This window comes from Rhinolophus ferrumequinum, chromosome 8, assembly GCF_004115265.2.
Source record: "Rhinolophus ferrumequinum isolate MPI-CBG mRhiFer1 chromosome 8, mRhiFer1_v1.p, whole genome shotgun sequence".
Lineage (NCBI taxonomy): Eukaryota > Metazoa > Chordata > Mammalia > Chiroptera > Rhinolophidae > Rhinolophus > Rhinolophus ferrumequinum.
In genome coordinates, this window is record NC_046291.1 from 52,237,886 (window position 1) to 52,256,027 (window position 18,142).

At 40.2% G+C, this 18,142-nt stretch overlaps 1 protein-coding gene and 1 long non-coding RNA gene across 4 annotated transcripts in view; one reads left to right on the forward strand and one right to left on the reverse strand.

Moving 5' to 3' along the window:
* The window catches only part of LOC117026135 (uncharacterized), a 45,334-nt gene that overhangs the window by 23,114 nt on the left and 4,078 nt on the right, over positions 1-18,142 (forward strand). The gene's annotated exons all lie outside the window — the stretch shown is intronic.
* ITGA6 (integrin subunit alpha 6) overlaps positions 1-18,142 on the reverse strand; it is a 65,346-nt gene that overhangs the window by 8,723 nt on the left and 38,481 nt on the right. For both annotated transcript variants that reach the window (XM_033112659.1, XM_033112660.1), the window contains exons 7-23: positions 17,295-17,488; positions 17,067-17,155; positions 16,267-16,385; positions 14,316-14,414; positions 14,010-14,071; positions 9,851-10,011; positions 9,524-9,667; positions 7,964-8,079; positions 7,648-7,837; positions 7,472-7,555; positions 7,297-7,376; positions 7,070-7,147; positions 6,880-6,982; positions 5,282-5,455; positions 3,858-3,956; positions 3,647-3,757; positions 3,455-3,553 (exon numbers count right to left, since the gene is read on the reverse strand). In XM_033112659.1, coding sequence (XP_032968550.1) covers positions 3,455-3,553; positions 3,647-3,757; positions 3,858-3,956; positions 5,282-5,455; positions 6,880-6,982; positions 7,070-7,147; positions 7,297-7,376; positions 7,472-7,555; positions 7,648-7,837; positions 7,964-8,079; positions 9,524-9,667; positions 9,851-10,011; positions 14,010-14,071; positions 14,316-14,414; positions 16,267-16,385; positions 17,067-17,155; positions 17,295-17,488 — 2,002 coding nt within the window. The remainder of the gene's footprint in view (positions 1-3,454; positions 3,554-3,646; positions 3,758-3,857; positions 3,957-5,281; positions 5,456-6,879; positions 6,983-7,069; positions 7,148-7,296; positions 7,377-7,471; positions 7,556-7,647; positions 7,838-7,963; positions 8,080-9,523; positions 9,668-9,850; positions 10,012-14,009; positions 14,072-14,315; positions 14,415-16,266; positions 16,386-17,066; positions 17,156-17,294; positions 17,489-18,142) is intronic.

Here is an 18,142-nt window from a genome sequence, read left to right on the forward strand (position 1 = left end):
GAAACAGTATTCTATTTTGGTTTCATTAACATGTAGGCATTTCCATCGGGATGATCCAGGCACGTGAATGTCCTTCATCATGTGCCTGGAGGGCTCGAGCTCTGCTGATGCATGAAATTCCGTCACCCGTGAGCAGTGCTTAGACCCCATCGGCTTGCCCGGCCAGAGTTGCTTCCCTAAATCTCTGTGTGACGTAATCCCCTCACTCTCACTGAATACTAGTACTAGAAATCACTCAACGAAGGGATTTTCGTCTTTTATGAAAGTCTATTCAAGACACCATGCCTCTAGTGAGTGTTCCTCGTATCAGAAATCCAGCTTATAATAGGATCCCTTTCTCAAGTTCTCTGAATTTAGAGCAAAACAAAACAAAACAAAACTCATTCCCCTGAAGTATGATGCGCCTTCATTTACTTATCATATTTCCTTTTATCTTGGGCAGCCAGGGGCGTAGATACTCTCTTCCTACTTCCTTAGGAATGAATTGGGGTACATAAGTACAACCAATAAACAACCCCTCCTTCCCTGGCTTAATTCAACAATTCTCGCCTGGTTCACCTTCTCCTAGACCATGAAATTCTTAACAGATGACCCTGTATCTTATCCAACTTTGCTTCTCTAGCATCTGTGCAGGGAAGGCACATTGTCTGTCTTTAATAAGTGCTTGATAACTGGATGGATTCAATTTAACTGATGCTAAAATATAACCACCTCATCTTTATAACCAGCTCTCTCTGTGTTATAACAATGTCTTAAAAGTGTCTTATTGAGAAGTGAACACAAAACTTTTGAAATTAGTTTGGCTGTAAGGAAACAAAAAGGGTTTTTCTTTTTCTTTCTTTTTTAAAGGTAGGATTAGGGTCAAAGCAATGGGAAGAAGTTCCAATATTAAGACCAAAAGACACATCTGCATTAGTCAACCTCCTTTACTTCTATCTCCAAAGAAAAACGATCTCCACACTGAAGATGAGCCAAGATAAAGATGGAATTTAAATCCGTAATAAGGGAAGGAATAAAAAAGGAAGGCCTGACACTTGAACTAAGTTAAAATCTTTAGGTCCCCACCCCCCAAAAAACACTGCTCCTTAAAATACTAAAGAAATGTGTAGATACGATACCCGAGCTTTGTAACTCAGAAAATCACTGTTACTAGAAGAGGTATCCGAAGACTAGAGATAAGACAGTATCTCAGTTTTCAAAAAAAGGGGGTTTTACAGAAGACGAGTAATCCATTCACAAATATACCAATTCTTAAATAAAATAGGATCAGAGCAAAGACTCCACCCAATTCCCATTAGCAGGCCTGAGTCCCCCAAACCCTAAGAATATGAACTGCTCAAAAGACCCTCATTTTCATTCATTTGTGACACAGCCACTAGACTGACACCACGGCCCTCAATTCCATCATCTAGAAAACAACAGCCCTGGATGATGAGTCGTTGGCTGGGGTCTGGTCTCATCTCCCCATGCTGGCCCTGTGACGCTGACAGAGGGACAACCTTCCTTCGACTCAGTTTTTTCGTGTGAATTTGAGACGTGGGGACTTTTAATGGGGAGCAAGCGTCACAGTCAAAGAACAGCAGCCCTGAAATCAGGTAATTATAGGTTTCAACCCGGAAGCCCAAATTACATCCCTTCTCTACACCTGCTTCTTTTTTTTTTCTTTTCTTTCTTTTTTTTTTTTTTTTGTAAAATGGGTACAAAATCTGAATTCTTCTGAGGTTTACATGAGAGCCCATAGGTAATCTAGTAAATTGTAGACAGTTTATTAACGCTTTATTAAGGTTAGTCCTTCCCCTCTCAAGTGTTCTTTCTCTTTCCAGCTCTAAAAACTCAGTGACTCTCAGGGCTGCTGATTTAAAGTTACAGAAAGCTACTGCAGCCCCCTTCAGTCGGAGAGGCAGAGAAAGGATTCTCTGGGAGGGTGTGGTTTAGCTGACAGCCCCTTATGACGCCTTATTCATAGGATGTTGAAAGGTGGGCAGGAGTAACATGCGAGGATAATATAAGGCCACCTACGGGTGACCATACGTCCTGGTGAGCCTGAGACAGTCCCACTTTACACCACTGGTCTCAGCACCCTGCGCCACGGAGCATCTGCCCCAGACAAATATTTTCTGGTTTGGATGATAAATTGTATGTGTCAGAAACCAAAGTGATCAGAAAGCTCCCTGGATTTTCAGCTGCCTCAAGGACTGAAGCCAGACCATTTCCATAAGCAGATCAGTACATCAACTTAAGAAGAGTAATTCACCATGTTCCTTTCTCCATTCAGTCTCTTTTACAAAATATTCCCATCTGTGACATGACACACGCCCCTGTGGGTTCCAGACCCCCGTAGGGTACCCCTCACTAGTGGCACACCACAAGCTGCTGATGAAGACACAGCAGCCATACTTCTCAGTTTGGAAAAAGATAAAGCTTGCAGGGATAGAAAGTTAAGAGAGAGCAAATGATCAAGCCTCAAAATTACTTTGTAAACTGAAACAACGGACCAAAAGCAAATCACATAAAATGCAAAGATACATTTAAAGGCATGCCTTTAAGTTTTGCTCAAGGATGGGATATTAAAAACTTAGCTTGATGGGATATTAAAAACTTAGCTTGTAACGAAAAAGCTTGAACATTTCAGCAGAACACAACCATAAAAATAGTAGCTACTAAAAATGCAAACACAATCCTCAACAAACATTAAAACACCAAATTTTAGGCTGAGATGCTTCAGGGTAAGCTGAACTTGGCAGACCACACGTCAGTTACTCTGCCCATCCCTGACCATCAAGGATGGTCACAATGCCCAATGAGGGCTGGCCCAGGACGGGGAGAGACCTAGAACCAGTTCAGCTGTGCTAGGCATGATGGACAACTGAGGTGCTTAGCTCTGAAGAGAAAACAGAGGCATGTCCGAGGAGCCATGACAGTTTCTTTTCAATTATTTCAAAGGCGCTCTTGGCTACATGGCGGAGAAAGAACTTATTATGAACTTGGGGCATCACCAGGGGCTGATTTTATAAGATTCAATTCTAGATTCATACATACAGAGGGCTTTACTAATAACTGTAGTGGGGCACACATGGCACGAGCTACCCCATAATGTGGTGGTCACCATCACTGGGGGCTCTCCACCAATGGCTACAGCATTAGGGTCAGAATAAGACATGGGTTTCTTAGAGAGATGGGAGGTGCCCCCATTCTTTCATTGAGCCAATAAGCCTCAAATCTACCACATGCACTGCAAAACTAAATGACCCCAGCTTCACTTCTTGTTTCAATGATTCTATTAAAGTACAGCTTGGGGTGGCAGTACCTTCAGACGTGCTCTGATTTCTCTTTAATGGGGGTAAATAATGGTGCTTTGAGGGAAATGAGTGCTAGAGCAGCACGACCTCGGGCCATGGGCACAGAGGAAAGAGTGATTTACTCTGAACTGAAAAAGGATTGGGGAACCTCTCACCTGAGTGCCTGCGTTTGGCAGCTTGATATTCTCGGTGGTAGCAGTTACATCAATGGAAGCCCGCACGAGAATGTCCAAGTAGTTCATTTTAGAATATTCCTGTTTGTAGACAAAATTAGCAAATATATTAAGGAAGTGAGAAACGTCCTAGGAGGTGGCAAATGACTTCCGGGGGCCTCCGCGGGGCCACACCTCTAGAAATGTGCTGTTCCATAACCTGGAGCGCAAAATCACAGAGGCCTTGCTATCCAGCCCCCGCAGCGGGCACCTTATGTTCACACACTTCACGTTGACACTGCAGTTCTGGGGAGAAAAGGAAGAGCAGTCTTTAAAATGTAAGGGTCTGAGGAAGACCTTCCCCCCATTCTCGGTCAAATATTCATAGCTCTTGAAAAATACTTACAAGGGTCTGGTATTTTCTTTCAGCAAACAAAGAAAACTTTCTGATATCGTCTATCTGTTTTTCAGCAATTTCCCGTTTCTTTCTTGAGTTGTGAGACTCCTGAAAAGAATTATATCCAAAATAGTTCCACGTAACGTACCTTTGTCCCTCCTGTACAAACCTCTTAAGCACAACCTTTCACATGATGCCAAATTCACATAATCGACTATATTCGGCCTTCTCCCATCACCAATGACACAGAAATAATTTAAGTGTAAAATCTGCAAGTGTTATTACCAACCTCACTTCAAGTTTGTGGATTTAAGTAATTTATTCCCACGCTGACCTAAAAACTCAGGGAAAGAAAGAGGCTTTCTTTGTTCTTCTGTCTCCCCACTCAACTGTGAGCATCCTAAGAGCAGGGATCAAATCTCATTCCTGTATCTCCAGCACCAGCTTGGTGCCTAACATATGGTAAAAAGTCAGCACATCTTGAACGAATAAGCGACACAAAAGAACGGGAAAAGAAGCAAAAAGAACTAGCATAAGATTTATTCTAAGTCAAGTACCGAAAACTAACCCTTATAAGAAGTTTTAACATTGCATTTTCCTTAAAGTAAGGATTAAGAATCATGGACCATCCTGTTTTTCATAGTTGATGGACAGAGGATCATTCTAATAAGCCACCGACTACAAACACTGAGCATACGCTGCCACCTTATAATTTCAAACAGAAAAAAAGAGATATTCAACAACAAAGCAAATCTTCATCAATCTGGAGTACATATGATAAACCAGTTATGTAAGCAGTAGAGAGAAGGGTTAAGAGTGAAGGCTTTGAAAATAGGCTGAGCATGAATGTAGAATCTGCCTCTTAACTGTTGAGTGACTTTGAGAAAGTAAATCCCTCTGAATTTCAATTTCCTCACCTATGACATGGGGAAGCAAAATACCTCATAGGACTATCAAGAAAATGAAACGAGCAAATGCAAACAAAATGCTTAGCATAGTACCTGAGACACAATAAGTACTCAATAAATATTTACTGTTTTAAAAAACAAGAATGGAAGGCTTTCAAGATCACTTGCTAAGATGCCAGTATGTTTTGTAATGAGTTTGGATCTACTAGGCGTTAACACTGGCTGGTCCACCCCCAGGAGCATGTCCCAGTCCTTATATATCACACTGGGCCATAAAACTTTGAAATGTCATTTGCTTCAACAAGCAATGAATGGCCCTGACTTCGGTGCCAGAATGGTCTCTAATCAACAGAAACCCTAAGCCTGACTTTGTTCCTCAGCTACAGAAAAGAAATTATGACACAAAGAAAAAGTCAAAAAAAGTGCCAGCATATTAGTTCCCCAAGGAAAGTAATGGGTTTCTCCTCAAAAGTCAGCTCCTCTTATTTATATCTATGGAGACTTGAGATAAATCTACCAACATACCTTTAGGCCCAGAAAGTTTATTTCTTTTTGTGGCTCACAATCTATCTTTTCCAATCCTTTAGTTTCTACTTTCATCAAATAAAGCAACCATTTGCCGTTGCTAATTTCTTTTGGCCACTGGATATTCAAGGTCGCCGTGCCGAGATTTTTAAGAGGTTTGCCCAAGTTAATTACCTGTTAGAAAATAATACATATTATCCCAGTGTAATTCTCTTAATGTAAAAGTAGCAGCTCCTATTACCAAGAGAAAAAAAAGAGCCAAAATGTCTGGCATAATCCTACAATACAAGCACAGACTCCAAATCTGGATTATCGATGGATGCTCAAAATAGAAATTTGTGCTTACAAATTCTTGTCAATAAAAACAGAAAGATAAAAAAGGTCAAAAAGAAATGCTGCCTCATTCAATCCAGAACTACTGCTGTGTGCAACAAAATCTGCAGTGCACATTCACTCTGTTCTCAACATGCTCAGAGAAGAGTCACACACGTGTTTGTGAATCGCTCTGTAACCAGCCTGCTCGGCAGATGACAAAGGCCGTGCCTTGGCAATGCACCAACCACCTGCTTCAGGGAAACCCCATCTACTGCAAAAGTGAAGTTGCCTCTGTCCTCTGCTACCCTCAGGGAGCTTGGGATAACACCTGAGACACCTGAGTAAAACCATGATGGCAACCATCAATCTATAAGGCCAAGCTCGGAATGAGCAACTTCCTGCAGCAGAAGCCAAGAGGGTATGAGTCGTCTTTGTTTGTGTGGATTGCTCCAGAACCCACAGACTTCTTTCTCAGCCACACTGGCACAGGTGTCATAACCACCACCACAGTCCCAGCTGTGTCTGTCATGCTGAGACACACAGAGGAGAATTCAGCTTCTTCCTCCTGCTGGAGTCAGGGGTGGGCCAATTCTTGCCATTTCTGGTGGTCACCTCAACAAGGGTTGCTATGCTTTCAGGAACATGATCTGAGCCACCCCAAGCCAAACCCACATCGGAGTTACGAGCCAACTCTGTTCCACGTGCTTATGTTCATTCGACTGGACTTAGAGTCACTGTGACTGCCTACTTTGGAACGGTTCAGAGCAATCATTAGTCATCCTTGCTGGCATGTGCCAAATCCACATTCACCATCACAAAACTGGGCTTGGGAAAGGTGAGGGAACATTAGAGAGATGGCAATAAGAGAGATGGCCTTATAATGGAGGAAGAAATAAATCAGAGCATGTTCTAAAGCCAAATATAAATTACTTTGAGATTTTTCTGTTTTATAGACAGACTCGGGGGTGGGGGTGGGGAGGAATCAAGGATTCCTTTGTCTCTAAACCACGTATACGTTAAAACTCTCCAATAGGTAAAAGACCAAACTGAACTGGATTCTGAACGAAGTCCTATGTTGAATGACAGCTGTTGTTCTCTATTCTGAAGGACAAAACTTTTATGATAGCCAGGAGGTTAATTAAAAACTGGCAAACTCACTTTTAACTGAGCATTTATCAGTCATATTTATTAATACTATTTATGAAAATTACATATTTAAGACCATATTTAGTATATGCTAGCTTCCAGTATCTATAATAAAAGGACCTACTGCTGCAACTTACCCTGAACTCATACTCGACTAAACTTCCCACTTCATCTTCAGATTTCATAGCCTGCTCACCAACAACTGTACCTCCAAAGTACACCTGGGAAGGTTTAGCAACTCTGTTAAATTAAAAAACACTAGTTTGAGTGAGGACTGTAAATGGTTCTTTCAAACACTGATTTGTTATGCTAAACACAAACACTTACCCAGAGACCGATAAAAGCAGTTCAATAACCACTTTTGCTGTAGCTGTAATTGAAGCCAAATTATCCTGATTGCTTGTTCTGAAAATGAAAAGGAAACAATAGGGTTTTATTTTAATATTTTTCTCAGTACAATTACATTTCCTTTATGAGTTAGATCAGGGCCAATTCATTGACTGGCTGTGTTTTCATGAAATAATTCTGAATGGAAAGGTTGAAGTAACTCTTACGTTTCCAACTTCAGATTAATGTCCAGATCTGTGGTGTCAAAGGTGACCTCAGTTGTACTTAAAATCAAATAAAAAGTAACCTGAAAAATAAAAATAGCTTTTAACACACGCCAAGCATATGGGCATCGTAATGTATTTAAAACAGTAAAATACAGTATGTGAAGGAATCACCTACACTGGAATTTCTTTTGAAAGGATTTCCGAGCTCACAGTCTGCTTGTGAGCCATTTTGGTTGGCAACACAACTCAACTGTTTCTCCTGTAACAGAAAAACACACTAGATCAGATTCTGTTCGCTTGCCACAGTGGTGGCTGCCTTTCCCCTCTCAGCTGGTCTCTAAATATACTTACAGGGAAAGCCCTCAGTTCTCTGTATGCAGAGTAAGTCAAAGTGTCCGGAAAAGTTGCAATAAGTTTAGCTTCATGAGCATCATCGCCATCTTTTGTGGGATTGCTTGGATTAGAAGGGCTGTTGGTCACTGTTATTTCTAAAGCAATGTCCTTCTGATCTTTTAGAACTAGTTCTGGAACACCTTTTTGACTATTGGAAAAAAAAAGGGGGGGGGGAAATGACAAAGTCCTCACTACATTTTCAGTAAACCCTTTCTTAACAAAAACCACTGCAAAGCCAGAGTCATTTTTGCTAGTACTACAGAGCGATTCTTACATTGGTAAATAAGAAAATTTGTCTTGATTTCCTTCTCGGGTACAAAATTTATAGTCTAGTTTAAGGTTGCTGTTACACACATTGTCGTCTCCACATCCCTCTTTTAAGAAGTGCACCTGTAGGAAAACAAAACCATGGTAATTTTTGCCATTTAGGACTCAGAAAGGCATCTAAATAGTGACTGGCTGTTTCCATACAGTTCATTTCCCTGTGTGACAGTTGCCACAGCAGAAGTCAAGCTTCCATCAGACTTTGGAAAGCACCGAATGCCCACTCCCTAACAATGCTGTGTTTTAAGAACACTCTGAGCAGGGCAATGAGGGAGTGGCTGTAGTGAAGGCTGGGTGGGGGCCCTGCAGCCGCACAGGTCTGTGTTCTGAACCTGGCTCTGCCACTCAACTGTGTGGCTCAGGAGAGTCACTTAACCTTTCAGAGTCTAAGTTTCGTCATAGTCATAGTAATACGGGGGCACCACCATCCTACTTTATAGGGCTACTGCAATGATGACGATGATACTACCTAACACGTGATTAAGTATTTTAACTCCTTTAATCCTCACAACAAACCTGTGAGGAAGGTACTATTCTGAGCCCCGTTTGAAGTCAGGACAGCAAATGGCACAGAGTATCCAGCGCGGTGCTAATGGGTGCTTGATAATCACACTGATGAATAGTTAGCAAAACTGTCTCTTTGCCTGTTACATTTAACAGGACTACGAAGCTGGGAATATACACAAGAAATATTCATATTATTGATACTTGATCATATTAAATGTATATAAAAACTACCAGGCACTATATTTGGTGACAATAAAGACTGACAATGTGGAGATTTAGGCATCAGCTCCTAAGCCTAATGCAGCAGGTAGTCACTTCTGAAAAATCTTTGTCTTGGGCTGGTGGAATCAGGAGTCTCAGAGTGGACACTCCAGCACCAAATGGATTTTTGCAGCAAGTGCACAACGCCAAATCAAGATGGCACAGCTTCCCAGTCTAAATTTGTGTCTGAACCATCCTAAACCCTAGCGAATACACCCCACTTTATGGGTACACAGCAAGGCATATAATATATTTTTCTTCCTAAGATTACCTCAGTGACATTTGGCACTAAATGACTATGTCATTGCTAATACTTTCTTGCCTTGCTTGAAGTTTGATATTCCTTGATTTTAATGTTCAGACTAAAAACAGTTTGTTTTCTACAACTTAACATTCTCAATGGCAAAATACAAAATACAATGTACTTTTCATTCTACATATAACTACAGGATAAAGCTGATGTGAGAATAAATAGTTCTGCCAATCACAGTCTCAGTAAGTTGCTGTGGCCAAAAATTATTAAGAAAAATACTCTGGCTCCAAATTGTATTCTGTGTTTCCATATTCATTGCTAATTTGGGAAACAAATCCTCTTCCAACAAACTGCGTACGTTAAAAAACTTATTTAATACAAAGGAATGACCTTTTAAGCACATCACTAGTTCTACCCCCTTCAAAGACATTTGATTTCGCATGATAAAATGGCCAAAACTCTGACAAAACAGAAGTCAGAAAGACTTACATCCGTATGAACTGTCTTGGGTTCGTTTGAATTCAGAATTGGAAGAACTTCTGGAAGTGAGTTCACTCGCCTCCGAGTGGTTGGCTCTTGGATCTCTACTGAAGCAGTTATCGGAATGGGACGCAGTTTATCTCTGATATTTTCCTGAAAAGTATGCCGAGATCTAGGTAAACATGGTATAAATGCGATTGGGGAACTCCAAAACAATGCTTTATTTTGTACCAAATAATGAGTTGCTAGTATAAATTTAAAAAATCTATATATGCCACCACGACACTCAACTTCTGTCCCCTTGAAGAAACCAGCTTGACTGTCTGCAGGCCTCACCTGTAACCAGAGGGTTTCCTCCATGCACACCTTCTGCTTCTGCCTGTTCAGAGTTAGTTCTTTAGTATACTTGGGCTCAGAACCTTGGTTTCGAAACTGAACTCTTGATGACAGCCCAGATTTTCTTCTTTCCTTTTCAGCCTCCAGTGTACCCACAATGACTACATAAAAACGGACAGAAATCGTATGAACTTCAAGTACATTCAGGCACAATTCAGCTATAAGTATGCTGAGCTCCTGTTAAAAATATTTTAATTTCTTGTAGAAAAACACCTTTCTCCACTGCCATCGTTTCTCCTCATATTTCCTGGTGATGTACATTTTGATTCACTTACAGTGTTGCTGTTCTTTCCTGCCCATTGCTGTTAAACAATGTTTTAAAGTTAAATTTTTATGGGGCCACCAGGGGGAGCTCGAGAATAAGTCAAAACCTCTGAGCAGGGTCTTCGAATCAGTTTCTGGCTGAATTTCAGGAACTCAGAGTATTAAAGATAACAGGAAAAGACCCAACACTCCCTAAGGGCCTAAACTCTCTCTCCCTTCCTTCAATGGGCCCATGCTTAAATGACCTAGTGCTTTAATATTCAAAAATGTAAAAGGGATTAAGAAGTACAAATTGCCAGTTATAAAGACAGTCAAGGGGATATAAAGTAGGCAAAGGGAATATAGTCAATAATATTGTAGTAACTATGTAATGGTGTCAGATAGGTACTAGACTATTGGGGTGATCACTTCATAAGGTACATAAATGTCTAGTTACTATGTTGTACACCTGAAAATAATATGTCAACTGTGACTGGAAAATAAATTTTTTAAAATAAATAAAAACTAAAAGAAAAAAAAATTTTTTTTAAGTCTTTAGACCAGCAGCGGCAGTAGCATCTCCTGAGATTTGCTCAGGCCCCAGCCAGACCTACTGAACCAGAATCTGCATTTTCACAGGATCAGTAGGTGGTTCTTAGACACATTAAAGATGAACAAACACTGATAAAGGGCAGTTTCCTAAAAGAGGAATACATATTAGAGATGGATAAGTCTTTTGATAATAGGATGAGATTTTTCACTTTAAAAAAAGTTAAAAGGTAAAACATATTCCTATTAGTGGCTAGAGGGCCCATTTGTCAACTAAAATAGCTCCCACAAGCAAAGTTTCCAACCTCCAAAGCTCTAGAAGGCACACCCCACTCCTGATTACCTAGACCAGGGGTCTCCAAACTGCGGCCCGCGGGCCAACTGCGGCCCGCAATCCATTGTTAATTGGCCCGCAGCAAATTCCTAAAATACATTTAGTTTACTTAAATAAACCAGGTGAGGCAATACGTACTTCACCTCGAGTGAGTGGCCCGGCTGTTTGTGTATTTTACCGCATATGGCCCTTGGTGAAAAACGTGGAAAAAAGTTTGGACACCCCTGACCTAGACTAATGAAGCTTACAGGCAAGCTACGATCCCTGACTTCAGAATGCATTCTTTGCCTGTTCACTGGATGTAGCCGCTAACTATGTTCCTTTATGGGCAAATACTTAAGAGACTCTGTCACAAACACAAAACACGACTGCTTTAATTTAAAGCTTGTTAGATGTCCAGGTTCCCACTTGCCTCTAGACCTCTGCATGAGTCATTGTCTCCCTCTGCCAGCTGGTCCGCCTCCTTCCCTGATTGTCTGGCTAACCCTACTCCTCCTGGAGCTCTCAGCATGGACATGACTTCCTCCAGGAAGCCTTTCCTGGCCCTTCCCCGGGGATCTGACAGCTCTACAGTCAGCGCACTGCGCTGAACCTGCTTGACCACCTTCCCCGGCCAAAGCCATAAACAAGGACCACATCAGTCCGTTCAGCACACAACACCTGATATAAATACCATTTGGAGAATAGGTGAATGGAAGCGGGAGTAACTGGCGCCATACCCACATACACACCAGCACACGCACATCTGTGTACAAAACACACAATGTGACGTTATTCTTATACTGAAACCTTAGCGCTTCAGATATCTAAGACCAAAATTTAGAAACGCTGACAGTTTCGATCGCAATTTCTGTGTCCATCTAAAGAATCCTTAAATGTCACGGCTGCCAAATGGAATGCGGCTTCATTTTCGGCCCTCTGTCGCCCTGACATCATCCATTTACCAGTGACCTGCTAACTTCACAATGAACCAGACGAAGGCTCACATGCTGAGTGGCCGTCACAGCAAAAGTAGGGGAGGGTGTGGGTGCATTAAAACCGTTTATCTTCCAAACCCACTGTAACCTTCCCTAACCCTCCAGACAGTTCACATCATCTTAAAATCCTTGCAGTCCACCTTTGCTGACCTTTTGAGGGGAAGCCAAGTAGAATACTCATTAAGGCTCAATTATAAATATCTGTATGTATGGAACACCACATGTGAGGACTGGTGAGCTAAAACAGCCCGGTCAAACAATAAGCTCACAGTCTCAGACACTGGGAACAGAGTGTAGATGTATTAACTTATGCAGCTTTGTGGAAGTTCGGTTTTACTTGATTTAGAATTTCCCAATACTGGAGAAACACAGGCAACATAAATAGGTTTTCTGTAAATGTCTTCAGAGAAAAAAGTTCTATCCATGATGGGCCATCAATAAACACTTGGATAATGGAGTAGTTATATAACATAAAATCAATATTGATTGGGGGGGGAGACAAGGAATGCTCTGATGAGATTTCACAGCTATAGTCAAACGGAGTGGTTCGAGAAAATGACAAGACTAATAGAATAAAAATGTTTCCGCATTTCCTCTCTGTGCCTCATCACAGAATCACTGTCTCTCCTTGGTTCTATAGTCCACTTCCAAACACAAAGGTAAACAAAGGCCTGTGACCCAAGCAGGCAAGTGTAAGGTATTGCACTTGGGTAAAAATAACACAAATGATACTGAAAGGATGATAGATAGCGAGAAATCATTGAAGACATTTTCTCGTCATTAGAAGCCACACAAAGGATTTGCTTTCTATACTCAATACAATGCCAGCTGCATCAAAAACGCAGAGCAAAAGGCCACGGCTCAGCCTATGCCCAGCCATAATACAGCGACACGAAGCATGCTTCATGCAAGGCCTACAGAGCCCATGGAGGGATGACACAGCAGGATACCGCCCGGCCGCAGGGGCCGAAGGTCAGGGAGATGAAGAAGCCACCCGAGGAAAGCTTAAAATCTGCAAAGCTGAAGGTGAAGCAGGCTTATGATACTGTGAACTGAGTGAAGGCAGACTTATTTGCCAAATTCTGGGATATTAAAAAGTTCCTTTAAATTCCCATGCTCCCATCCTCACTCTGGAGCTGGACCAGATAGCTTATACCTGAAGAGGTATGGCTGCTACAAAAACATACCAGAGAAGACTTTGGGGATTGACAATCATTATTAGAGTATCATTAGCCCTGTCAAAATTTGGGGCAAAACTCCTGTTTGGATTATTAAGAAAGGAAGCAGAATAATACCTGCTAAATGACAAACCACTTTCACCATGTTATCTCATTTCGTCTCCACAATGTTAATATAGTAATTCCTATTAGAGGCATTTTTTTTTTTTTAAACTAATGGGAAACTAAAAACTCAAATGTTAAGGGACTTGCTCTGTGCTAGAGAGTGCATCACCATCAAAGCTAGAACCAGGAGCAGAGCCCAAGTCTCTGAATAGTCAGGGCCAGCCTTCACGTCCCTGCAGGGGCCTGCACGTGGGGACACAGCTTGGGTGTTCTGAGCCACAGAGGCCTCTTTGGAGGGGGCTGGGGAGCAAAGAGTATAAACCGGCAATTATTCTGTGCAGTACTCCGGCTCCTGCAGTCTCTCTTCTACAATCACCACCCACCACCTCACAACCACAAAACCACTTTTCCACACTGCTTTTCAAAGACAGAAATGGAGGAAACAGTTGTGGTAGCAAATGAGTACTTTTCCAAGACATGCTGTCCTGAACCATCTGCTCTGGAAAAATTCAAATGGGGACCAAATGGAGAGTTTTTCCCTCGTGTACTTCACCTTCCTGATTAAAGAGAAGACAGCAGAGCTACTTAATTCCTTAAACAAGAATTTGTGGACCCATTTTGGCCGTTACTGTTTTATTTTTCCGTTTTTTTGTGCAGACCCCGCAACCTGGCAGACAGAAAATAGATAATGTTCAAAGGGACTAGGTACTTACCTATTGAAGGATTATAACCGTCGGGTTTGGCAGTGTATTCAAAGCAGGCCTTAACCCTGAGGCTGTATCAAATCAAACACATATTTCTTAAAAGGTGCATTATTGCAGTAGGAAAGAAACCCCACGTGCTCCCCACCTCTCAAATCCCCCCACTGCCCACCGATGAGCAAATTGTTATACATCCACTCGACAGATTCCTCTTTCCTTTGCCCATTTCCCCACCTCCCCTGTGGCTCCGCAGGCCAAGGTCATCAGACAGCAGTGGGAACCTGAGGGGGGCTAACTGGACACAGTGGAAACTCTCACCATATTCCACTAGGTGCCCCGCAGGCTGTTTTCTGGTGGAGATCAATTCTGTTAGGTGTTACTGTGATGGTTTTCTGAATATTAATCACAGGCCGGGATCTGAAGACAAAGGAGTGAAAACAATGCTCAGCCTTTTACTACCCTGAATGAGATGATAAGATGAATTCATATACAGATAACATCCTCAGCTGCCTACTCTACCTTATAAACCACAGGAAAAACAAAATGTTCCCTCATGTAATTTTTTCCCCATTGCTGAAGAAAATAGCTGTTAACAGATATAACTGAAAACCTGATTATACAATATTTATTAAACATTTTGAAATAAAATGTATTTAAAATTATAAAGTGTTTTATAGTTTTATTAGTTTTGTAATTAAAAGGGTAATATATGCAATATGTACAATTTCCAGAGTTTTCAAGCAAATATTGTGTCTCTGTCCCCACCCAAACCCCCAAGAAGCTTTGTGTTTCCTTCTAGACACATATTATAGTCTATGTGTTTCTGTAAAAAATAGCTAACATTAAATATGAAACCATTAAGTGAGAGTTGGTTTTCCTCTCATTATGAAAGGATTTTGAAATTGACTTTCATGCTACCTACAAGGAAAAAAGGAACAAGTTTTACAGGGTTCACAATCGACTTACTCATGAGGACAGGAAAGTATGGATGTTGAAATGTAAAATACATACAGGAGCAAGTATTTAACTAACTAAAGATAGGTTATCTGCTGGGAAAGACTTCGTTACCAGATTTTGGTGCAGGAAGTCAAGTCAGAGACTATCTAAAAATCCTACTATTGAAGACTTATTACATGAATATTACCTTGTTAGAAAGAGTAAGATTGACTTATCTATACTAACAAGGAGAGATAACCGAAAGAGATTAGATTTTAAGAACGAGATTAGAGAACAGCAGTTATAGTATGGCCTTTTGATGACAGCCTGGAAGTCGAGGGCTACTCAAAACTATTAAAACATTGATTCATAGAAGATGGGGCTATCGGGGAACTTGCTACAATTCTGTATTAACATTTTTACAAGAATGTGTTTTTAAACTTAAAAAAAGATAAAAAACAATTCGTAATGGTGAATCACTGGGAAAAGCAGACTCAAACACAGCTGAGGGGCATACCACGGCAGCCTTCTGGGAGGTCGTGTTGCTGAACCCGAATCAAAAGTCTAAAACACACAGTCCCTTCAACTCAGCAGCTCTCTTTTAGGAATTTATCATAAGGGAATAATCCAGGACATGAACAAAAGCAAGGATGTTTACCACAGCTTTCTGTATCATGGGAAAAAACAAACTGGGAAGGCAACATAAATGTCCGATGACAGTGTGGCAGCTGTTACTAAACTACGATCCAGCAACGTGATGCCTCATAGACAGCTATTAACTTCATTTCAGAAAAGTACTCAACGACAGACAAGGAAAAAGTCAACTGTGCATCATAAACTCTCTTTCGTGTAAAAAGTCCACTAGGCATTACAAACTGACAGAAACAGGATACAAAACAATATGTACATTATGATCTCAATTTTTTTAGATATACATGTACAGTCACAGAAAACAAGACTAAAAACACATAAACCAAAATTTTGGAGTTTAACAATGGATGGTGAAATATAGGGTATTTTTATTTCTCTATATTCTTTGTACTGTCAACTTTTCTATAAGTTTTGGCTTCTATCAAAATAAAGGTTTTAAAAGATGTTTATGAAGTAAACATTTTCACCAATTCTGACCTATCTTTTTCTGTTAGTTCAAAATTCACAGGATTTTATAAAACAGGCTTTTATTACATTGTTACACTACTTGCAAAAAAATCTTCAAAATTCATATAAGCTTTTGTCTTTTGAAGTATAAGCATTACAAATTTCAATACAAAGGTCAAAATTTTAGTGTAACTTGATTATTGAACATGTTTAACTAAAGTCAGAGATAACACACCTGAAAACAGTTACTGAATCTGAGAGGGAACCAACGGCAACATCAGGGTAGGAATTTCTATCAAGGTCCATATTTCCAGCAATTGAATATCCAAAAAAACGTGAATTACCCTCGAGAACCTGAAAGGAACAGGTCATCAGAATGGACATTGGGCCACCAAAATGAGCCTCTTATCCATGCTTTGAAAAAGACATACAATTTTCTTTTGAACTGAAGTTTAAGAGTTCACTTATAAACTATATTCATTTTAAACTATAAACAAGTATACATATGATCCAACACTTCATGCATTTCAAAAAAGTCACCTGATTTACATTATATCTCAAAGGATAAAAGAATCAATTTTTGATGAGCTTGTTTACTATATTAAGTCAATCACAGAGTATTTCAAACCAAACCTCTCTACCTGCCAAAATGTCTCATTTTTCTCAAAAGCAATTTTTTATTTTTGGTGTCTGAATTCTCCATGCAATTACAATCATCTATTTTTCGCTATTTAGTATGCTATTAAAAGATATATATCACATTTCCATCTATTTATGCTGTCACAATAGAATAGTCTTTTCCTTTGGATTACTTTGATTCCTAACTTATCAAAGAAATTTTACAATTAAAACAAGCAAGTCATTGCATTTATATCTATTTCCAAGCTATCTTCTAATACTTGTTTCAAAACATAAAATTCATACTATTGTAGATTTGTAAATAAAACATGATTAGTGTGAAAATTCACACTTAAATACTCTATTACAGGCAAAAAGCTGAGACCCCTATTATAGAAATCTGTGTTATCTAATTACCTGTGTTGGTTTGGTATTTATTCCATTCGCGGATCCATGATAGATAAAAACCTTTCCCATATCATCATAGGGAGCTCCAACTGCAATATCTGTTGACAACATCAGATTTGAACAAACATTACATTTTGAAAACATTTCAATACAACGTTTTAAAATAAGATGTCATAAGCACTCATCAATCAAATTATCTATCTATGAATCATAACCATTTCACAATCTTTTATCTACCTGGGTAGCCATCTTGATTAATATCACCAATATTTTTGACTGCAATGCCAAACATAGAATCTTTGGTTCCATTAAGACGAATTGGCTTGACATTATTCCATCTGCCTTGCTGGTTAATGTAGACATACACTGCACCTCCAACTTCTCCATCTCTATCGAAATACTGTGGTGCTCCAATAACTATATCTTGCCACCTAAAAACATAATGAGGGGAAGAACTGTGAACCATTGGCTTAAAGAGCGTGCTTGGGGAGAATACCAACAGCCCAGATACTAAGGACACAAAGAGCTATGATAGAAAGGGCCTCAAATCTGGAATTTATATCATCAATCAAAATATGTGTTAAAAACCAAAGTAGCTTGTAATAAATGCCCAAAGAAAAATACGGAGGGTAAGAACTTGAAGCCGGTTACCCAAGTTAGGTCAACAGCACAGAGAGACGCCCAGGAAAGATTCCACTCCCCTCTGCCTTCCACCCCAGACCCAAACTGGCACCACGCACCATAGACTTATGTTTTGAGTTTGTCACAATCCCTATTTTCAACAGGACATTATGGATGTTCCAACATCCCCTTAAGAACCCACAGAATAGAACCATGTAGGTATCATTTTTGAGTTAAATTTCCCCCCCAAATTTTAATTCTCACGCACCCAAGATCCCAAGACATGAGTAAAAACTGAAAAACTTGTACTCCTACGTCCCGGGGAGAGTAAGGAATGTCTGCTGCCAAAATATAAGTGATGAAGATATGACAGAATGGTAAAATCCTGGCAGCAAAAATATTCTCTAGGAATCAATTAACCTGAAAGGATGGCTCTTCTCAAGACCTATAGAAGCCAAACAAGC